Source organism: Xenopus laevis, chromosome 9_10S, assembly GCF_017654675.1.
Source record: "Xenopus laevis strain J_2021 chromosome 9_10S, Xenopus_laevis_v10.1, whole genome shotgun sequence".
Taxonomy (NCBI): Eukaryota; Metazoa; Chordata; class Amphibia; order Anura; family Pipidae; genus Xenopus; species Xenopus laevis.
The window spans coordinates 81,487,446-81,506,125 of NC_054388.1; the positions used below are offsets into that span (position 1 = coordinate 81,487,446).

An 18,680-nucleotide genomic window follows, 5' to 3' on the forward strand; every position below is an offset into this window, starting at 1 on the left:
GGGGAAGAGGATTGGGAAAAACAGAAGTTTATGAATATTAGGAATTGTAATATTTAACTAGTAGTTGCTCTGGCAATGGCTGAAGAAATGTGATATTTCCCTGTCTGTACACGCATACCTGTAAATATTGTCATAAATGTATTTCTGTTTTACACTGCAAGCATACTTCTTGGCAAGATCAAATTACTGATTGTATAACTTTTTTGAGTTTACTCTCAACTGCCTTTTCCGTTCCAGTCTAGTTTTTGACAACCCTTTTTTAAACCTACTTGGCCTGACTTTTTTTCTTTGTCTTGATGCCTTGACTTAAATTAACAGTCTCCTCAACTCAACTCTTCTTCTCACCTGCTGGACATGGGACTGAAGCACATTCTAGTTTACAACAGATTAACTGATATTTTACTATAGGTGCTTGGTGACTTGTTTCCATACAAGGTGCATCACTGCCATATACAGTATTAGGAGTAATGTACTCCCAACCCATAGTCAGTCTTTTTAAAATAGGCACACATAAAAACAATAGCTAATTAGCAGTAGATGGGATATTCTCATACCAGGCAAAATATCTTTTTTGTGTTGATAATTAGTTCCTGCATTTCTTTTCTGTAACAGAAAGTGGTACATGGTTGATAGCAGCATTTGTTCCCTGCTACAAATAGCATTCATCAAAATGACCTCTAAGCTACAGCTCTTATTGAAGTTTCAGGCCATTAAAATGTTCTTATTTGTATCGGCATTTATATTTAAACTTTACTTTACACTGCCTGAAAGCAGTATCTTCTCTTATGTAAGAATATCAGGCAGTAAACTAATTGGTGGCTGATCATATTAATAATTTTCTTCAAATTAATTATCAGCATTCCCCATTCCATCAAAAAGTATTTTGGGTGGCTCAGGTCTATTTGGTTGTGTGCATGTGTGTGTCTGTTGTGTATGGAGAGCAATTTATTCAATAGATATCCATGGAAACAGCCCAATAAAACCAAGATTCCTGCATCTGTGATTTTAAACGGTAGAAATAATATAGAAGCAATATAATAACTAATAAACGGACACTACAATAATAAATTTAAATTTCGCTTCATTTCTAATACAGTATGGTTGTGCATTCAAATTACTTCCTTTTGTTAAAATAAAAATTCCCAAGATTTCAAGTGCATTAAATAACTGATTTTCTTCAGGGTTGTGTATAAAAACATCCTACATGTCATTAATGCTGAGAAGCCTGATGTCTGAGGTTTTGGGTAGTTTTCAAAACAATATAAATGGAAAAACAATTATAATACTCCAATAGTCCAATCATTTTTACCACGTCATAGGCAAAAAGAATTTCTCTGATTATATAAAAAAAGTCTGATTTACAAGGAGAGAAAAAAAGAACCACAAGATAACACTGCAATGCAAATATGTGTTTTTAATATTGTGTTAAATTTTCATTATTATGGAAATAAATTCATCATACAGCAAGTCATATCATTTTAGAAGGAATCAATGTCAAGTGTAAAACCCAAGTCCCTTAATGTATACCTTTATAGATTTTCTGTATATTTCAATTTCCATCTATATTTCAAAAGAAATTGGTTATTTTGAAGGACGTTAATGCTGGGCTATTGGGTTTTACCTTTTCAGCCTTAAAAATTTAACGTGTTCTTTGCTAATTTAACAGTAACTGCTCTAGAGGGCAGTTCCAAGGCAAAAACTGTATCGTTCAACAGACTATCATCATCTTCATAAATAAAAATATGAAAATATTCTTTACAATTCAACACAACCATTTAATAAAATGAATACATGGAGGTTGGAAGAAGATATATGCCATTCATGAGTTTCTGTTTAAAACATGGCCATTGCTGTGGGATCCATACACTCTTTTTGCTAATTCATGCAAGAAAAAAAATTCGTTGCATTATATTTTTGTCCCTGCATTCTTAAAAGAAATCTTTATGTACACTTTATACATATATATATAGATATATATATATATATACACACATAATTAAACGTGAGAAAGACCCATTCACATAAAAAATAGAGTACAGCGAGGCAATTAATGCTATCATCTTTTCTTCCAAATAAGACTGCACATATTGTATCTGAACATTGGAAATATTCAAATTAGTTTTATTGTCTCCACTACATCCAGAGACCAAACATGTAAACATGTTAACTCTGTAGAAAATATGTCAGGGGATTACTTAGATGATTGTATTAGCTTTATCCTCCATATTAAAATGTGAAAGCAATTTCCTGAAATAAGCATTGATATGAAGTAGAATGTGACTGCAATTCAAAGTATTAAAATACTGTGCCTCGTTAATTAACAGAGCAAGTGCAAATATATGTGCCATTTACCTTTTTTTTTCAAGGGTGCAGCATTTCCCCTCAGTATACCAGGATAATTATGCTTGCCATGTCACCAAAAATACTCACATTTTGTTAATTGGCTTTGTTTGTAAATAATGTGGAAGTTGCATCCAGTGGTGCTGCCAACCCCTGGCCAAAATTACAGATGACCTGCCGGACACTTGCAAAATTGCAGGCTCCCCTTTAGAGGAAGCAAACCTGGGTCCCTACATGGCCACAGGGTCTGTTTTCTCTGTATTTTCACCAATGGTTGCGTCTACTTCATTGTGTAAGTTACAGATGAAGCCATCAGGATTTCACATTGATGTGCACAGTGTCACGGAATCATTTTATAGTGCTAAATCCTGCCTCTAGATGGTGCTAGAGTGCAATGGCCTTCGTCCATCAGAAGCAATGTACTGCAGCGTACTCTAGCACCACCTGGAGGTAGGATTTAGCACTAAAAAAAGTGTCTGGACAGGGTGAGAAAATGTAAAATCAATGGCAATCTGTTGGGGACAATCTATTCATTGGCCCAAAAATAAGAGCATGCACATGTGCAATACAGAGAGGGAGCCCTGCAGATACAACTTGGAAAATAACTGTAAAGAACAGGGCTCCCTTGTAGTTCTCCGATGGGACTCAAAGCACTTTAGAGCAAGCAAGACAGAGCTTATTCTCATACTAACTATGCCAGAACACCAGGAGATTAAGTGACCAGTCCAGAGTCACAGGGGATCAAACCAGGGTCATTAGATTTCATATTAAAGGCTGATCACTGATCTTCTAGGCCAAATACAGTTCAGTGCACTGTACCTTGTACCTCCAGCTAATAGAAAATCGGACTATCGTCTCATAGCTATAAAGTCTATTATGCAATATATCATGATTTTACAGTTAATATACTTGCTGAATTTAGAAAAAACCTTTTCAAACAGAAATTCTTGACTTTTTATAGAGATATTTAATATTTTACCGTAATAGTTTACAGAATATATATATAATTTATATACACATCTTACCTCACAGACAGTATTTTGATTACAGATCGAGTAATTTATACATATTTATCGTTCTCAAATGTCATTATTTGTGCTTTTATAAATGTCATGTACATTGCTTATAAACATGATCATGCTTACTGTAAATAAGATCTAATCACTGAGCCATGCGTCAGGAACTTCCAAAGGCAAAGTGTTCTCTTCTCTATATGAAACAAATAAATAAAGCAAACATTAAAATCATGGTTCCGACTGGATGTAGTCAGGATCCTGTTCCTGAGAAGCCAACTATAATGTTTCCTCAATGTCATTTCTGTTGACTTCTACCTGGGCACTAAGTTGCAAAGGTCTCTGCTTTTCTTTTAATGATATGTCATCAACTTGCTTTTCTTCATTCTCGTTTGTTTCTTCCTGGATCCATTGAGGCAAACAGTCATGGTCAGAGTTGCTTCGGACATACCCTGGTAAATTCATGTGCCCATCAGCCTGCTTGCTTACACTTCGACTCACTTTGCTGGAGATCAGCACCATGCGAGAGCTGGTTACCATCTGAGACTGACTGCTAGTGCTATGGGTCATATTGGTCAGGACAGATCCATATCTAAAATTACTGCAGTGAGTTGTGCTTTTCCAGTCAAAGGCAAGATTCCACCTAGTCCATGTCTTTTTGATTTCTGTTTGTACCTTTAAAAACAAAGAAAAGCAATAAGGAAAAATAAAAAAACAAAGGAGACATATGGTTATGAAATGTTATCCAGAATGCTCGGAACTTGGGGTTTTCCAGAGACAAAATCTTTCTGTAATTCGGATCTCCATACATTGTCTACTTCAAAATTTTATAAACATTAAACTTAAGAGGATTGTTTTGCTTCCAATAAGGATTAATTATATCTTAGTTGGCATCAAGTACAAGGTACTGTTTTACTATTACAGAGAAAAAGGATATTATTTCTAAACATTATAATTATTTGGTTAAAATGCAATCTACAGGAGATGGCCTTCCCATAATTCTGAGCTTACTGGATAATGTGTTTTTAGATAACTGATGGTACCTTAAATTGGTTGTTTACTCATAATTTTAGTGAGTTTAAAAGCTCAAAAAATACTTGAATTGAATAAATAGTTTACATTTTGGCTAGAACAGCTTCTATTGACTTCTACATTACCTTGCAAGCTTTTAGATGGCAAATTTTACATTTGAGTTATTCGTGCTTTTTCTCTTAGTAATATAATAATTGTGTATATTAAGTAATATAAAGTCAAAAATATGAGCATTGAGAAATAACATCCTGTGTGTATCTGTTAAGTATTGAATTTAGAACACAAACTAAGCAACCAATGAAGTAGCTCAGTTGGAATCATGCTTCCAATGACTAGAGCACTTACACTAATACCAATAATTTTCTCTATCTTGTGCCTGATTTCGGGTAGTTCACCTTTAAGGTAGCTAGTATGCCCCTTTCTTCTGCTTATTTTCAGCTATCAAATGTGTTTCACTGATTCCAGCAGCTCCCCCCTCCCCCCAAAAATTGTTCTGTTATCATTGTAGTTGCTTGATAATGAATTTGTTAGAGATCAGAATCCGGAAGCAAGAAATGTGGCATTAAAGTATGTATTGGGCTTAGAAGGTGGCAGAAATAATTATCTATAGGTGTTCTTATGGTCATAAAAGACCAGGGAAAAGTAACATTACATTCTATTTGCAACAACCCAATACATCAAAAGAACGCAATATAATTTACTGCGAAATCTTATTGAAACTTTTGTTTCATCAAGTCACCAAGGGGCCGATTCACTAACTTCGAGTGAAGGATTCGAAGTAAAAAAACTTCGAATTTCGAAGTGTTTTTTGGGCTACTTCGACCATCGAATGGGCTACTTTGACCTTCGACTTCAAATCGAAGGATTCGAACTAAAAATCGTTCGACTATTCGACCATTCGATAGTCGAAGTACTGTCTCTTTAAGAAAAAACTTCGACCCCCTAGTTCGCCATCTAAAACCTACCGAACTCAATGTTAGCCTATGGGGAAGGTCCCCATAGGCTTGCCTAAGTTTTTTTGGTCGAAGGATAATCCTTCGATCGTTGGATTAAAATCCTGTGAATCGTTTGATTCGAAGGATTTAATCGTTCGATCGAACGATTATTCCTTCGATCGTTCGATCGAACTATTTGCGCTAAAATCCTTCAACTTCGATATTCGAAGTCGAAGGATTTTAATTCCCAGTCGAATATCAAGGGTTAATTAACCCTCGATATTCGACCCTTGGTGAATCTGCCCCCAAGTGTCGCGTCTGACTGAAAACATTGTGATAAGTAAAGTGTTGGTGCACATGAAACTGACTTGGGATTCCTGCTTTGCATTTTTGTGTAGGTGTCGTTACATAGTGGTATTACTAGTCTTGTAAAAAAAACAAAAAAAAACAGAACATTTATCTTGGTGATCTGAGGGGCATTTATTTGTTGTTTATGTCTGATTAGTGCTTTGTGATTTTCCTTTGGCTTGCTGAGGGTTCTCTTAATTGCTCTGCTCATTATTCCTGTATTGTGCTCAAAATCTAACAGTTTATAAATTGGAGGCATGGGATTTAAGAATGATATTGGACAGCTGTAGTGTTAATGCTGTCATGCATAGGAACGTAACCACCATTATGGATTCATAATCACAAGGGATGGAAGCTATAGTTCTAAGACAACTTTAAAAACAACATCATCAGATAAGGACCTGGGAGCACCTGGTATTGTGAATGGACAAAGCCTATTATTATGTAAATTATATATGTTTCACCTTTTTTTTTTAAATTAGAACTCCATTGTGTATACAAGATGTACCTGTTGTGTAAATTAATTATGTACCTTTTCGAGAATGTACAGACTAGTTACATTCCATGTGTGTTATTACAACCTCTGGTGTGAGGTTCCTGGAGCATTTCTTGCCAGTAGAGTTAAATATAGACCAGCTATGGCCAAACATGTGGATGACAATCATTGTAACACAACCAATGTGATGCTTGAAATGATAAAGTGAAATATATAGGGATGCACCGAATCCACTATTGTGGATTCAGCCGAACCCCCGAATCCTAACCTAACTAATCCTAACCTCCTGACCCTTTTCAGTTAAGCCTAATTCATGTCGTGCTTACTCAGTCATAGGCTCCTAAAAAATGTTTTTAATACAACTATATGCAAGAGTGAAAGAAGAAATATTTATATGAATATAGGGGTGCAGAGGCATAAAATCAAGGATATTTCAGTAGAACTTTTTTTTACATCCTTGTACTACAGAGTACCATTTATTACATATTTTGCCAGGCGTTTTTTTTTTTTTCTTCAGTGGCTTCGGCACAATTTCTACTGATCTACTGTATGTTGGAGAGACAATTGCTGATGTTTGAAATAGATTAACGTTTGAATGAAGTATCACCCAAAAGTGACAAGCCCTACATTCTGAATGCCTGGAATAGCTTCAGATGATACAATGTGGGTATATTTTTAGGCACAAGTGGATTTGAAATGAATTGATGTTATCGTATATATAAAAAATCTGTCATAAGATATCACGTTAACAGTGCCAGGAAAATATTAAAGCTTTTTAAAGCAGATTGCCAGATAACAACAAAGATTGATTGATCAACTTTTCTTATTGATAGGTTGTTCTTCTGCAGAAGATGTCTCAGTACTGAAATAATGGGGAAAGGGGAACTGTTCTTTAGTCTGAAAAGGATGCTTGTATGATTCTCTGTACAGCACCTGGTTGTAATTCACACTCTAGCAACAGTATATGCCCAGTCTGTCTGTGCTAGTTAAAGGATAGTTCACCTTTAAGTGAACTTTGAGCATGATGTAGACATTAATATTCTGAGACAATTTGAAACTATACTATATGCTTTATTTTTTGTCGTTTTTCAGTTATTATCCTTTTAGTTCAGCAGCTCTGCAGTTTGGTATGGTCTAAATAGGAAGTTAGTTAATAAAAAAAAAAAAAAAGAATAATAAAAAAAATTGTAGCCTTGTGATCGTTTTTTTTTTGGCTACTGGGGTTAGCGACACTCATTTGCAAGATGAAAGAAGCAGAAGAGGAAGGCAAGTGATTAAAAAAATAAATAAATAAATAAATAAATAATTGAATAATGAAGACCCTAAAATTTATCAAAAAGGTGAACTATCCCTTTAATAATTACAGACTGCATGGTCAAATCAACATTACTTAAAGGGATACTGTCATGGAAAAACATGTTTTTTTCCAAAACACATCAGTTAATAGTGCTTTTCCAGCAGAATTCTGCACTGAAATCCATTTCTCAAAAGAGCAAACAGATTTTTTTCATATTCAATTTTGAAATCTGACATGGGGCTAGACATTTTGTCAGTTTCCCAGCTGCCCCAGTCATGTTACTTGTGTCTGCACTTTAGGATGGAATTACTTTCTGGCAGGCTGTTATTTCTCCTACTTAATGTAACTGAATCGGTCACATGACTGGAGGCAGCTGGAAAACTGACAATATGTCTAGCCCCATGTCAGATTTCAAAATTGAATTTAACAAAATCTGTTTGCTCTTTTGAAAACTGGATTTCAGTGCAGAATTCTGCTGGAGCAGCACTATTAACTGATGCGTTTTGAAATAAACATGTTTTCCCATGACAGTATCCCTTTAATGGAAAGTGCTTATACCTAGGAGTGAAGTGAAAACACTGTGAACCTGCTATCTTTTCTCTTTCACTGCTGGGGTTAGGGTCTCTGAGGTTGGTCGATATAATAATTAGCAGAAAAAATGCTCCTTATGGAATTGTGCTGCTGAAATAGTGACTCAGAGTTCGAATTTATAGAAAGTGTGAGAGAGGACATACTAGTGATTTGTTGGACTATAACAGTACCTTCTGTTTTGGCAATGTCAATACAAGCTGTTATCTTTGACAGACAAGAGAGAATTTCACAAATTTTTTATCTACTAAGCCACAGGGGGGCATGCAAGGCGTCACTGCCTAAAATATATTAACTTACCAACAGAGAGACTGTATAAAAATGACACAAACTCATGTGGGGTGGGGTGCATATTGTCTGCCTCCATAGCCCCATTTGAAAGGCTATGTAAAGGGATGACATTATGTACTTAAAAATAAATATATTCATTGATGTGGAGCAGTAGTGATCCACATATTGGCATTAACATACAAAGTGAAGGTAGATAGTGAAACAATAAGCCATTTGTATCTGTTCTCTGACCCCCTTTTTGACTTAGGGGGTCCATTTACTAAAGATAAAGTTTCTCTGGTTGAGTTTTTGAGTGAAAAAAACGCAATTTTTTTCTACATGAACTCAGCGGCTTTTACATGCCATAGTTTTGCATTTGAGTTTCACAGTTTTTTTTTGTGCTTGGTAGTTTTTGTACATAGGAGTATTACAAAGCATAATTCGACTTCAGGGGGTTTTGATTCAAAAAAATTTGTGGCTAAAATTCATCTGTTGATAAATCAACCTGCTTAAATTTATTCCTGTGAAGGGAATGCAGAAATCAAAAGGACACATAACTGAGAAGGAACGGAGACCCTGTCAAGAACAAGAACTGGTGGAAGAGTTCTCTTGGAAAGTTGCAACTTGAGTTTTTATCATAAGGGAGAAAACAGTTACTTTAGACTTCCATTCTTTTCTTTAAGGTGCTTATGAACTATCCATGAATAGAGTTAAGAAGAAAGGCAACTATATATTAACTAATATGGAACAAGATTGTTACCTGACTGAGAAACTGTGTTCAGCCATGTACTGTTTAATGCTGTGATTTTTTTCTAACAAACTCCTGTAAAGCCAGAATGTTACACTTTAATACCACCAAGAATTGGCTTCTGTAGCACATAATATTCCACCAGTAGTTAGACTACTGTATTAAATGGTTTAATGTAAGTTTTGGATTTTTTTTATAATACAAGCAATCTCCTAGCCTTTCACTTTAAATTCTCTAGCCTGTCACTGTGTATAATCATTTAATACCGGGAAGCACCATATCTTTTAATGTAAAAAGTGCTCTTGTGCCTCCAGAAATTTGCCGTGTGCTAGTGGGTTTAATGCTTTTCAACCCAGCAAACTAAATATACACCTCTGTGTAATAATGCAAGCCAAGTAAGGGTTCTGTCTGCAAATGTTTATAATTATATGATGTGACATTGTATTTAATGCTTTAATTCAAAGCACATCTGTTTGCCTCTGTGTTTAAAGGAGAACTAAACCCTCTTGCTAATAAAAACCCCTACCCCCTACAGTCCCTCCTCCCTGCTCCTCCCCCGCACAGGTGTTCACACAAGTAAATGCCCCTAAGCTCGTAATTACCCCTCATTGCAGAGTCAGTGCAGCGGAGCTCACGGGCGCCATCTTGCAGCTCTTTGGTAATCTCCGGGTCCCTTTGGCAATTTCCGAGGCTTTCGATTTGCGCAGTTGTTCGGGACCAGAATATTGCTACAACTGTGCATGCGCAAATACAGCGATTGCTTACTGAAGACTCCCGAGGCGATGAAGATGTGCTTCACAAACACAACTATAGTTTATATAAAAAAGCTTCTGTGTAGCCATGGGGGCAGTCATTTGTGCACAGGATACTCAGTAGATAACAGATAAGCTCTGTAGTATACAATGGGATTCTTCAGAACTTATCTATTATGAACTGTGTATCTTGTGCCTTTTCTCCTTTTTCATGTTTGAATGGCTGCAGCTTGTTTATAAAAACTATAGTAAATTTTCTGAAACAAGCACACCAGTTTTACCAGTGCAGGGCACCAAGACATTTTATTTTCATTACTTTAAATCACTTTCATTTGTTGTTGTTACTGTTACTTTAAGTAAAATAAGAGAATCAATCAATGGTCTGACTTGCAAGATACTGTATATTGTAAATCCATATAAAGATCACCTAAGCACCTGAAAGGAAGTCATTTTTTGGACGATAATTGGCACATTATTTTGAGAGATGAAAGCAGCATTGTTTCGATATTCTAGCCACTAACTTCACATATCACTAATGCAAGATCTGTATAAGTAAATAGTAGGAAGGGATTTAGAGGCTTTAGCAAAAATGGTACATGTTACACCTTTAGATTCTCTTTCTGTGTTAGAATGGAATTAAATTGATGGCCTCAAAAATTCAGACATAACAATAAAACATGTTAACAAAAGCCAAGTGGTGATTAAAAAATGGGGGAATAGAAAGATAATTATTAAATGATGAGAATAAAAATATAGTTTTATGCCAGGTATAGTTCTGCAGTGAAATTTGCAGTTTTGTAAGCCGCTACTTTACCCTGAATCTGCACAAGAATTTTGCAATGCATTCTGTTGCAGATGTCATTATGTGCCCTTTGTCTTCTGCATCAACCAATAGGAGCCCTCTCCCTGTATGATGCTGTATACGGAAGAAATTGGCAACACTGTAGTCTTTTTTTATTTGAATAACAATTGTAACATATTGGAAAGGAGCGTCTCTGCATTGCAATGTACAGTATATGCTATTGCAGAGCTCTAACTCTAGCTCTTAACTACACTGTTGTTTTGTGTTCCCATTAACACTAATGTTTTTTGCAAATTTTTTTGTGGTTTCATGACAGTTTCATTCACCACTATTTGTAAGAATACATTTAGTAAATGTTCCTGATACAACAGACAAATGAATTCATGAAGTAAGCGGCAATAAACTTGTCTTCATAGAGATTGTAAATTGGGCAAACTTTATTTATTATTTTATTCAATAAATGGTACTGGGAATGGTGTAATTATGTGCTTGCATGGTGTTTAGTGAGAAATACTTGAATTTGAGAGGCTGCAATGATGCAATTAGAGGACAGCTTGAATATTTGCTATAATACATGGCCAGATTCAATTCATTTGGCTCTTCTTCTGGCCTTGGCTCCACAGACTCCTTTCCATGTCTCCCTGCTTAAACTTGATTTACAGAATGCATTCTCTTCTGCCAGTATTCCTCCTGCTCTGTTCAATGGTCCCTTGAAGCTTGAGTTTTAAGATTCAGGCTTCATTGTGGGAAACATAAAGTACATGACTGCACTGATTACTGTGCAGAAAGATTCCCAACCGATTGGTTAATTTTGCTTGTTATCAAAACTTTTGTGACAGATATACTGAGATCATTTTCATACGTTTTTTTAACTCGCTGTTTCAATAATACAGTGAATTTTGTACCTCCTATTGTAAAATCTAAGGATAGTCACCAAAGAGTACAATAGCGAGTACATTATTTATTATAATACACAAGTTTCAGTGAGTAGAAGTTAGTAGGGTTGCACCGAATCCAGGATTTTGTTTCGGATTAGGCCTTTTTCAGCAGGATTTGGCCGAATCCAAGTGTTTGGCCGAACTGAATCCTAAAAATCATGTGGCGTTTCTTCACACAAACAAGGAAGTTAAAAATGTTTTAAACATGTACCCAGCACATGGTTCTCTTTAAAGGACCAGCAACATCAATTTTTTTTATTAAAAAATTCATTAGTGTAGAACAAAAAACAAATTCAAAGACATATTAAACTTTTAAATCGCTAAGGGGTATATTTATCAAAGAGTGAAGTTAATAGTGAAGTTCTGCCTCTAGAGTGAAATTCCGCCACTCTCCATTCATTTCTATAGGATTTTTATAGGCGTATTTATCAAAGGGTGAACTTTCACTTTCACCCATTGATAAATAGGCCTTTCAAAATCCCATAGAAATGAATTGAGAGCTGCGGAATTTCACTCTAGTGGCGGAACTTCACTCTTTGATAAATTTACCCCTAAGTGTCTATTAAGAAATAACTTACCGAAACTCTACTAGCGCTCCTCTTCAGAAAAGGCGATCCATTGTGCGGCACTTGATTTCTCCTCCCTGCTTTCCTTATAGGAGATAGCCAGGGATGAGAAAGGAAGTGCCGCATTATGGATAGTCGCCACGTCGACTTTTCTGAAGAGGAGCGCAAGCAGAGTTTCAGTAAGTAATTTCTTAATAAAGACAGCGATTTAAAAGTTTAATATGTCCTTGTGGTTTTTTTTCGTTCTACACCAACAAATTTTTTAGTAAAAAAACTGATGTCGCTGATCGTTTAACACTTCCTTGCCCTAATTTGAATATTCAAATTAGGGTTCTGATTTAGTTCAGTAATCAGTTCAGGAATCTTTCATGAACAATTTGTCTGAATCCCAAAAAAATGGATTCGGTGCATCCCTAGAAGTTACTGATCACCATTATAACTGATGACATCACTGAGCACCATTTATAAGGATATTATTTACAGGAAATTGATGTATTTTATTATTTGATGTGAGAATCTTTTTTAACAGTACTAGCAACAGCAGTAACTGAAATAGCACATAAACTTTATGAAAATATGTGTACTCACCTCACCATTGCAATAACAGTATATTATTGAGACAAAGAAGCCCTGCAGGATGAAATATAATAACAAATGAGTTAATTGCATTCAGCAGACACTTATATTCCTTAGTAATATTTGACAAGTATAACATGAGATGTTCTCACAGGTTGATAAACTGTACTAATGCAGTAGTCAAAAGTAACCAATCAGCAGTTTTTAAAAAAAGTCAAATACATGTTAGGAAATGAAATCGAAGATATTGGTGGTTGACATGGGTAACTGAACTGGTGAAGTTTAGCGCCTATCAGGGCCGGAAATAGGGCTATTCCATTTTCACAGCCCTCTTTAGTATTCAACCTTCGTCCCCTCCCCTCTGCCGCTCCTACCCCTCCCCTTCATCGCTCTCTCACTTCTGTCATCTACCCTCTGTCCCAAATCCTGCCATCTGAACACATAATTGCATTTGGGCGCGGGCGTCCGCACATGTGCTGGTAGGGGTGAGTGGGGTGGCCAGCCAGCCGGGTTGCCTAGGGCGCCCGGCTGCCTTGGCCCGGCCCTGGCACCTATGTTAGTAAATCAACCTCATGTCTTGTATTATACAACGATTTAATTTTTTTAATTATTTATCATTAAAAAAGTTGCTCCTGTAGTTGCCATGTATATATTTTTTCCTCTGAAATATGACTGATTTAAGAAGTAGTAAGAACTGTAAATGCTGCATTAAAATTGAAAGTTATCATAGCAAGTTAGCTTGAAAATAAAACCCATAAGGCCATTTAGACTAACCTTTCCAAAGAAACTCATCAAATTGATCCCGTGGGAGGCAAACAAAAGTAAGCAAAATCTCGAGCAGGAAACACAAGATTCTCTATAGCAGCTTATTTTAGATGGCATTTGTGATAAGTAACATAATTTATTTTGAACTAGAAATAAAATGTGTGGGCCATCTGTTCAGTTACCATCAAACATGTGGCAGTATAATATGGTTGATTTATATGTCATTTGAAGGTGTTTGAAGTATAATGTATATCAGTACTGTAATTTCAAAAATACACATATAATTATTTTATGCTATAGGTCAGTGTTTTGCTGAATTTCCACTGTAGTTTTAGTTCTTTTTATATATGTTTCTTCCTAGATGCCAATATGCACAGAATTCCCAGTCCCTAATAATTGAAAACCAATTATGTAAAATAACACGTAAAGGGATAAATACACTTCACTTATATTTTACCTTTGCATCTGCAACCTTTACGAGATGAATCAAATATACTGTTATAATGGTATTTTCTTGTTGCAGAGTTTTCCCTGCCATCTATAAAGTTTTCTATTACCAAAGCCCTCCTTTCAGTCTGGTAATCTTACAAGAAACCAACACAAGAGCAGGGCCTTATGGTTTAGAAGTGGTCAGCCTAATGCAGCAATTCATAATATCTGAAATTTGAAAAAGATGTTCAATCCATATACATGCTTACTATTAGTCTGAGGTATATAATTGTACTCTAAGACAGTTTGCAGTTAGTCTTTGTCTTTATTGTTTTGCCCCTAGTGCAAGTACAGATGTCTGTTTTACATACCCAACAGTTTGTATGTTAAATTGACCTAGTTGTATGTGGTCACAACCATTCAACCAGGCAGTGGCATGAATAACATACTGGAAGATATTTACTTGAGGGCCTGAATAGAAATATATGTAATATGAAAAAGTAATACTAACATTGAGAGCCTGATTTATAAATCAGTGCTATTTTTTTAATGAATATAGAGTAGTTCATACAAAGATTTGCTCAATGGAAAATGTTTGTCTGAATTTTTTCCTTTTTGAACCCTTTCTCCCTTTAATGTGGTTTGCAATAATTCAGGAAGGCGATAGTACAGTACTATACCTTGAATTTGTTCAAATAATATTTGAAAACCTTGAATTGAAAAATAAAATGCTTAGTATTGACTAGGACAACTAGTCAGCTTTTAGGTGCCAATTTTTTTAAATCTAAAGGTTTTTTTTAGCTCGACTAAAACTTGAACTGCTGCAAACATTTCAGTTGACCTTGTAAATAGAACACAATCAATAATCAATAATATCTTGAAATTGCTGCCCCTTTAAGTGTATGAATGTTGTCTCATAAATTTGCCTGAGGCCGACTGTTTAATAGGCATCAGCTGGGTATATAAAACTGACATCTGTACTTGCACTAGGGGTTGTGTAAATTACAGGCTGTAGTAATTAAGTATGAATTTGCTCTGCACTTCATAACAGCAGTTTAATATATTATTTCTTAATAAAGAAGAAAATAACTGGAAAATAACCAGCATGAACACAAAATATACAACTGCGATCTAACTTTGGCACTGCACCTGGAAAGAGTTGAAGAAGAGTTCACAATGCATCCGAATTTCCCAAGCTAGGCCAGTGAATGTGTGTGGCAGGCACACAAACACAATGTAATGGACCCCGAACACAAGGATGAGAACCAGTGTAGATTTAGCCAACTTTCTAGAAAACAAATTGGAAGTGTGGATGAGTCAAGATCACCAATGTCAAATAATTCATAAAAATGTACATTTGTCTATTTAAAAATACTTAATTGCATCCCATGAATAAAATAAATTGGCACTGTCAAGGCAGTTTATTTACTAAACGCGAATGCCAAAAATCCGAAAAATTTGTGGTTTTATTTTTTATAAAATACACATTTTTATTGTACACTAAGGATGGAAAAAGTCAGAATCAGAAAATCAGGCATCTCAGACCTGCCGAGGTTGCATATAAGTCAATGGAAGAAGTCCCAGAGATTTTTGTATCTGTGCTGAGTTTCAAGCAATATCCTGAAGATTTAGGGGTTTTCAAGCAAAAATCACAAAAAAAACTGAGTTTTCGGGTGGAGTTTTCTACTAACAGATGCTACATTCAATCCAAAGGTTTAAAAATTGTAGCCAAGCCAACTATTCACTTAGTTACTACATTCTTTTTATATTAAAAATGTTCTCTGGTACTGCTGATTCCTAGCATGGTAGAGAAGACTAAAAGAAGAGTAATCCTTTCCCTTGATAGTCTCTGTTTTGGTGGCGCTCAAAGACAAATGCCGTCAAATGCCGTAAAAAGCAGTAATTTTTTTACAATATATTTTCCCCTCAAAAATTAAAAGAATTAAAAGAAAAAACAGAAATAGAACCACAGCTAGGCATACTGATGAGTCACTTCCTGAACACACACTTTCTGCAATCTATTTGCTTTTGTTTATTCTGGATAACCGATTCCTGTTATTTTTTCCCACAAACTGGTTTTTGCAAAAAATTTAAATTTGCCACTATTTAAAACCAGTTCAGAAGAAAACAAGCAATTGATTGCAGAAAACAAAACTGAGTCCAGAAATTGACCTCTGTTTGTTGGAACTAGTGATGGGCGAATTTGCGCCGTTTCGCCGAAAAATTTGCGAATTTCGCGCCCATTTTTGACGCCGGCGCCCGTTTTTTCGAAAAACGCTGGCGAATTTTTGACGCGAATTTGCGCGGGCGTTTCACGAATTTATTCGCTGGCGGCGAATCGCGCAAATTCGCTGCGAATTCGCGCCTGGCGAATAAATTCGCCCATCACTAGTTGGAACTGATTTTCCCAGCTATGGTCTTTTATGAATCTGCTCCTAAATGTCACTCCTGCAGCATGTCTACGTCTATGGTTGTTTTCTCTAAAGCTTTCAATAGTGCTAGTATTACTGTATATTTACATATGTAAACCTGATTGATATATACACACGCAAATAACATTAAAGAAGTGCATCCATACAAGAGTTTGAGCATTTCAGAAAAATTTTTAAGTTGAAGTACAGATTAAAGGACTATTACTTTTTTCAGTAATACAGTAATAATACACACACAGTTTTGGTTAAACTGGATAAATGTTTATCTAAGATATAAATTGGTACCTAATACATGCAGCACTTCTAACCAATGGCAATAGGCCCTCACTTAACTAATTTGCTAGCGTAATCTGTCTAGCTAACTAAAGAAGACAAGTCCTTAATATCCTTCCCCAAAACAGTCTCTGTATCTTCAAGCTCTTCTTTAAGTTTCTGTCCTTTTAAACAGGATACTCACTCCAAATGCTCTTTGGATGCTTTACAGAGTTCTCTTCAGGCGAGTCCAGCACATTCAGACATACAGTGCGACTACCAGCCCCTTTGGATGCTCAGATAGTAATCTCCTGCTGGTTGTTCCTCCAGTCTGGATTCCTTTCACACTCTCTGTCTCTCCAGGCACAGTATCTGGCTTCCCTGTGCCAGTCTGATCCAAATTAATGTTTTGGTGGAGCCTCTCATCTCTCTGGGCCCACCAGCAGCTCTCTAGTCTCTCTCTCTTTGTTCACCATGTGGTTCTCTCTGCCAGGTATTTCTCTTCTGCCAGCATCTGCGACTTCCTCTTCCTGCCAGCCACTCACTAGCTGCTGCGTCACTTCCTGCTGCACGGAGATCACATAGGTTTGCACTAATTCCCTACGTTATCTTCACTATTCAATATTTCTGGTTTGCTAAAATTTGAAAGAATGATAGGAAGGAAAACTTTTGGGTTGTACAAACACACTTAAAAGGATTTTAAATGGAAAATTATTAATGCAACTTAATATTAGGACCAGGTTATTTCTGACAGAAGCTAAACCTGATATCATAGATGAAATCAGTGCATAACATATACCAGGCTTTATCTCTGTAACAGCCAAATGGTTTTGTCCCTCCCCAGTGCATTAAGAACTATGGAAGATTAGCTGAAGTTTATAGTGAAGCCCAGAAGAGGACATGTTGCCTCCCAAGATGGCTGCTGTATGAGACATCTGCCCTGTCTGAGCAGCAGCCTGTTACTTGACTATGAGTTTCTCATCACAATGCAAGGAGATTGCTTGTTATCTACTAGTGTTTAATGTATTTTGTTATACTGTATACACCATAAGGTTATGAAAAATCCTGCAATATGCTCCAAGAGATATCCAGTAATAACTGCCTGTTGTAGTGTAGGTGGGCTAGTGGCTTTACTGTGCCACATGCACTCCACCATAATAAAGAGTTAAAAACCCGGAACAACTCCACTTGTACTTTTGTCAGCAGCGGTGTGTGTCTATATGCTGACAAATGGGGGGTTACAAGAGCACTCCTGCAACAAGAAATCGGCTACTATACACCAAGCCAATTTTTTTTTAAAATAAATATTTATAAATTGCACAATATTATCAGTACACACATCCTCTTTCATACATATAGATTTTCAAAACAGATATATTTACTGTATATACACACACACACACCTTTCTACACACACTGGCAACAGATACCTTGCAGCCTTCATTTTTTGCCCTGGCTGAATGGAGAAGAAACTCCAAAACAACTACCAAAATAAATTGGATATAGGTGTTCATTCTTAGCTAATACTGGGGGGCCGATTCATGAAGCTCGAGTGAAGGATTGGAATAAAAAAATTCTAATTTCGAAGTATTTTTTTGGTACTTCGACCATCGAATTGGTTAAATTCGTTCGAATTTGAACGAAATCGAACGAATCGAATGAAAAATCGTTCGACTATTCGACCATTCGATAGTCGAAGTACTTCCCCTTTAAAAAAAACTTCGACCCTCTACTTCGGCAGGTAAAACCTACCGAAGTCAATGTTAGCCTATGGGGAAGGTCCCCATAGGCTTGCCTGTGATTTTTTGATCGAAGGATTTTCCTTCGATCGTTGGATTAAAATCCTTCGAATCGTTCGATTCAAAGGATTTAATCGTTCGATCGAACGAAAAATCCTTCGATCGATCGATCGCAGGATTAGCGCTAAATCCTTCGACTTCGATATTCGAAGTCGAATGATTTCAATTCGAGGGTCGAATTTCGAAGTATTTTTAACTTCAAAATTCGACCCTTAATGAATCTGCCCCTGTGTGTCCATGGGGAAATATATATTAATTGCTTCTATCTACAAGTTATAAAATAGCATCTGTAGTTTAATTTC

At 36.1% G+C, this 18,680-nt stretch overlaps 1 protein-coding gene across 1 annotated transcript in view; it reads right to left on the minus strand.

Annotated features, from left to right (window-relative positions):
- Positions 1-1,399: 1,399 nt before the first annotated feature.
- Positions 1,400-18,680, minus strand: part of pth2r.S (parathyroid hormone 2 receptor S homeolog) — a 69,255-nt gene continuing 51,974 nt past the window's right edge. Inside the window, exons 11-13 of the mRNA XM_018237869.2 lie at positions 15,045-15,183; positions 12,714-12,755; positions 1,400-4,028 (exon numbers count right to left, since the gene is read on the minus strand). Of these exons, the coding sequence (XP_018093358.1) occupies positions 3,633-4,028; positions 12,714-12,755; positions 15,045-15,183 (577 nt within the window). The 3' untranslated portion in view covers positions 1,400-3,632. The remainder of the gene's footprint in view (positions 4,029-12,713; positions 12,756-15,044; positions 15,184-18,680) is intronic.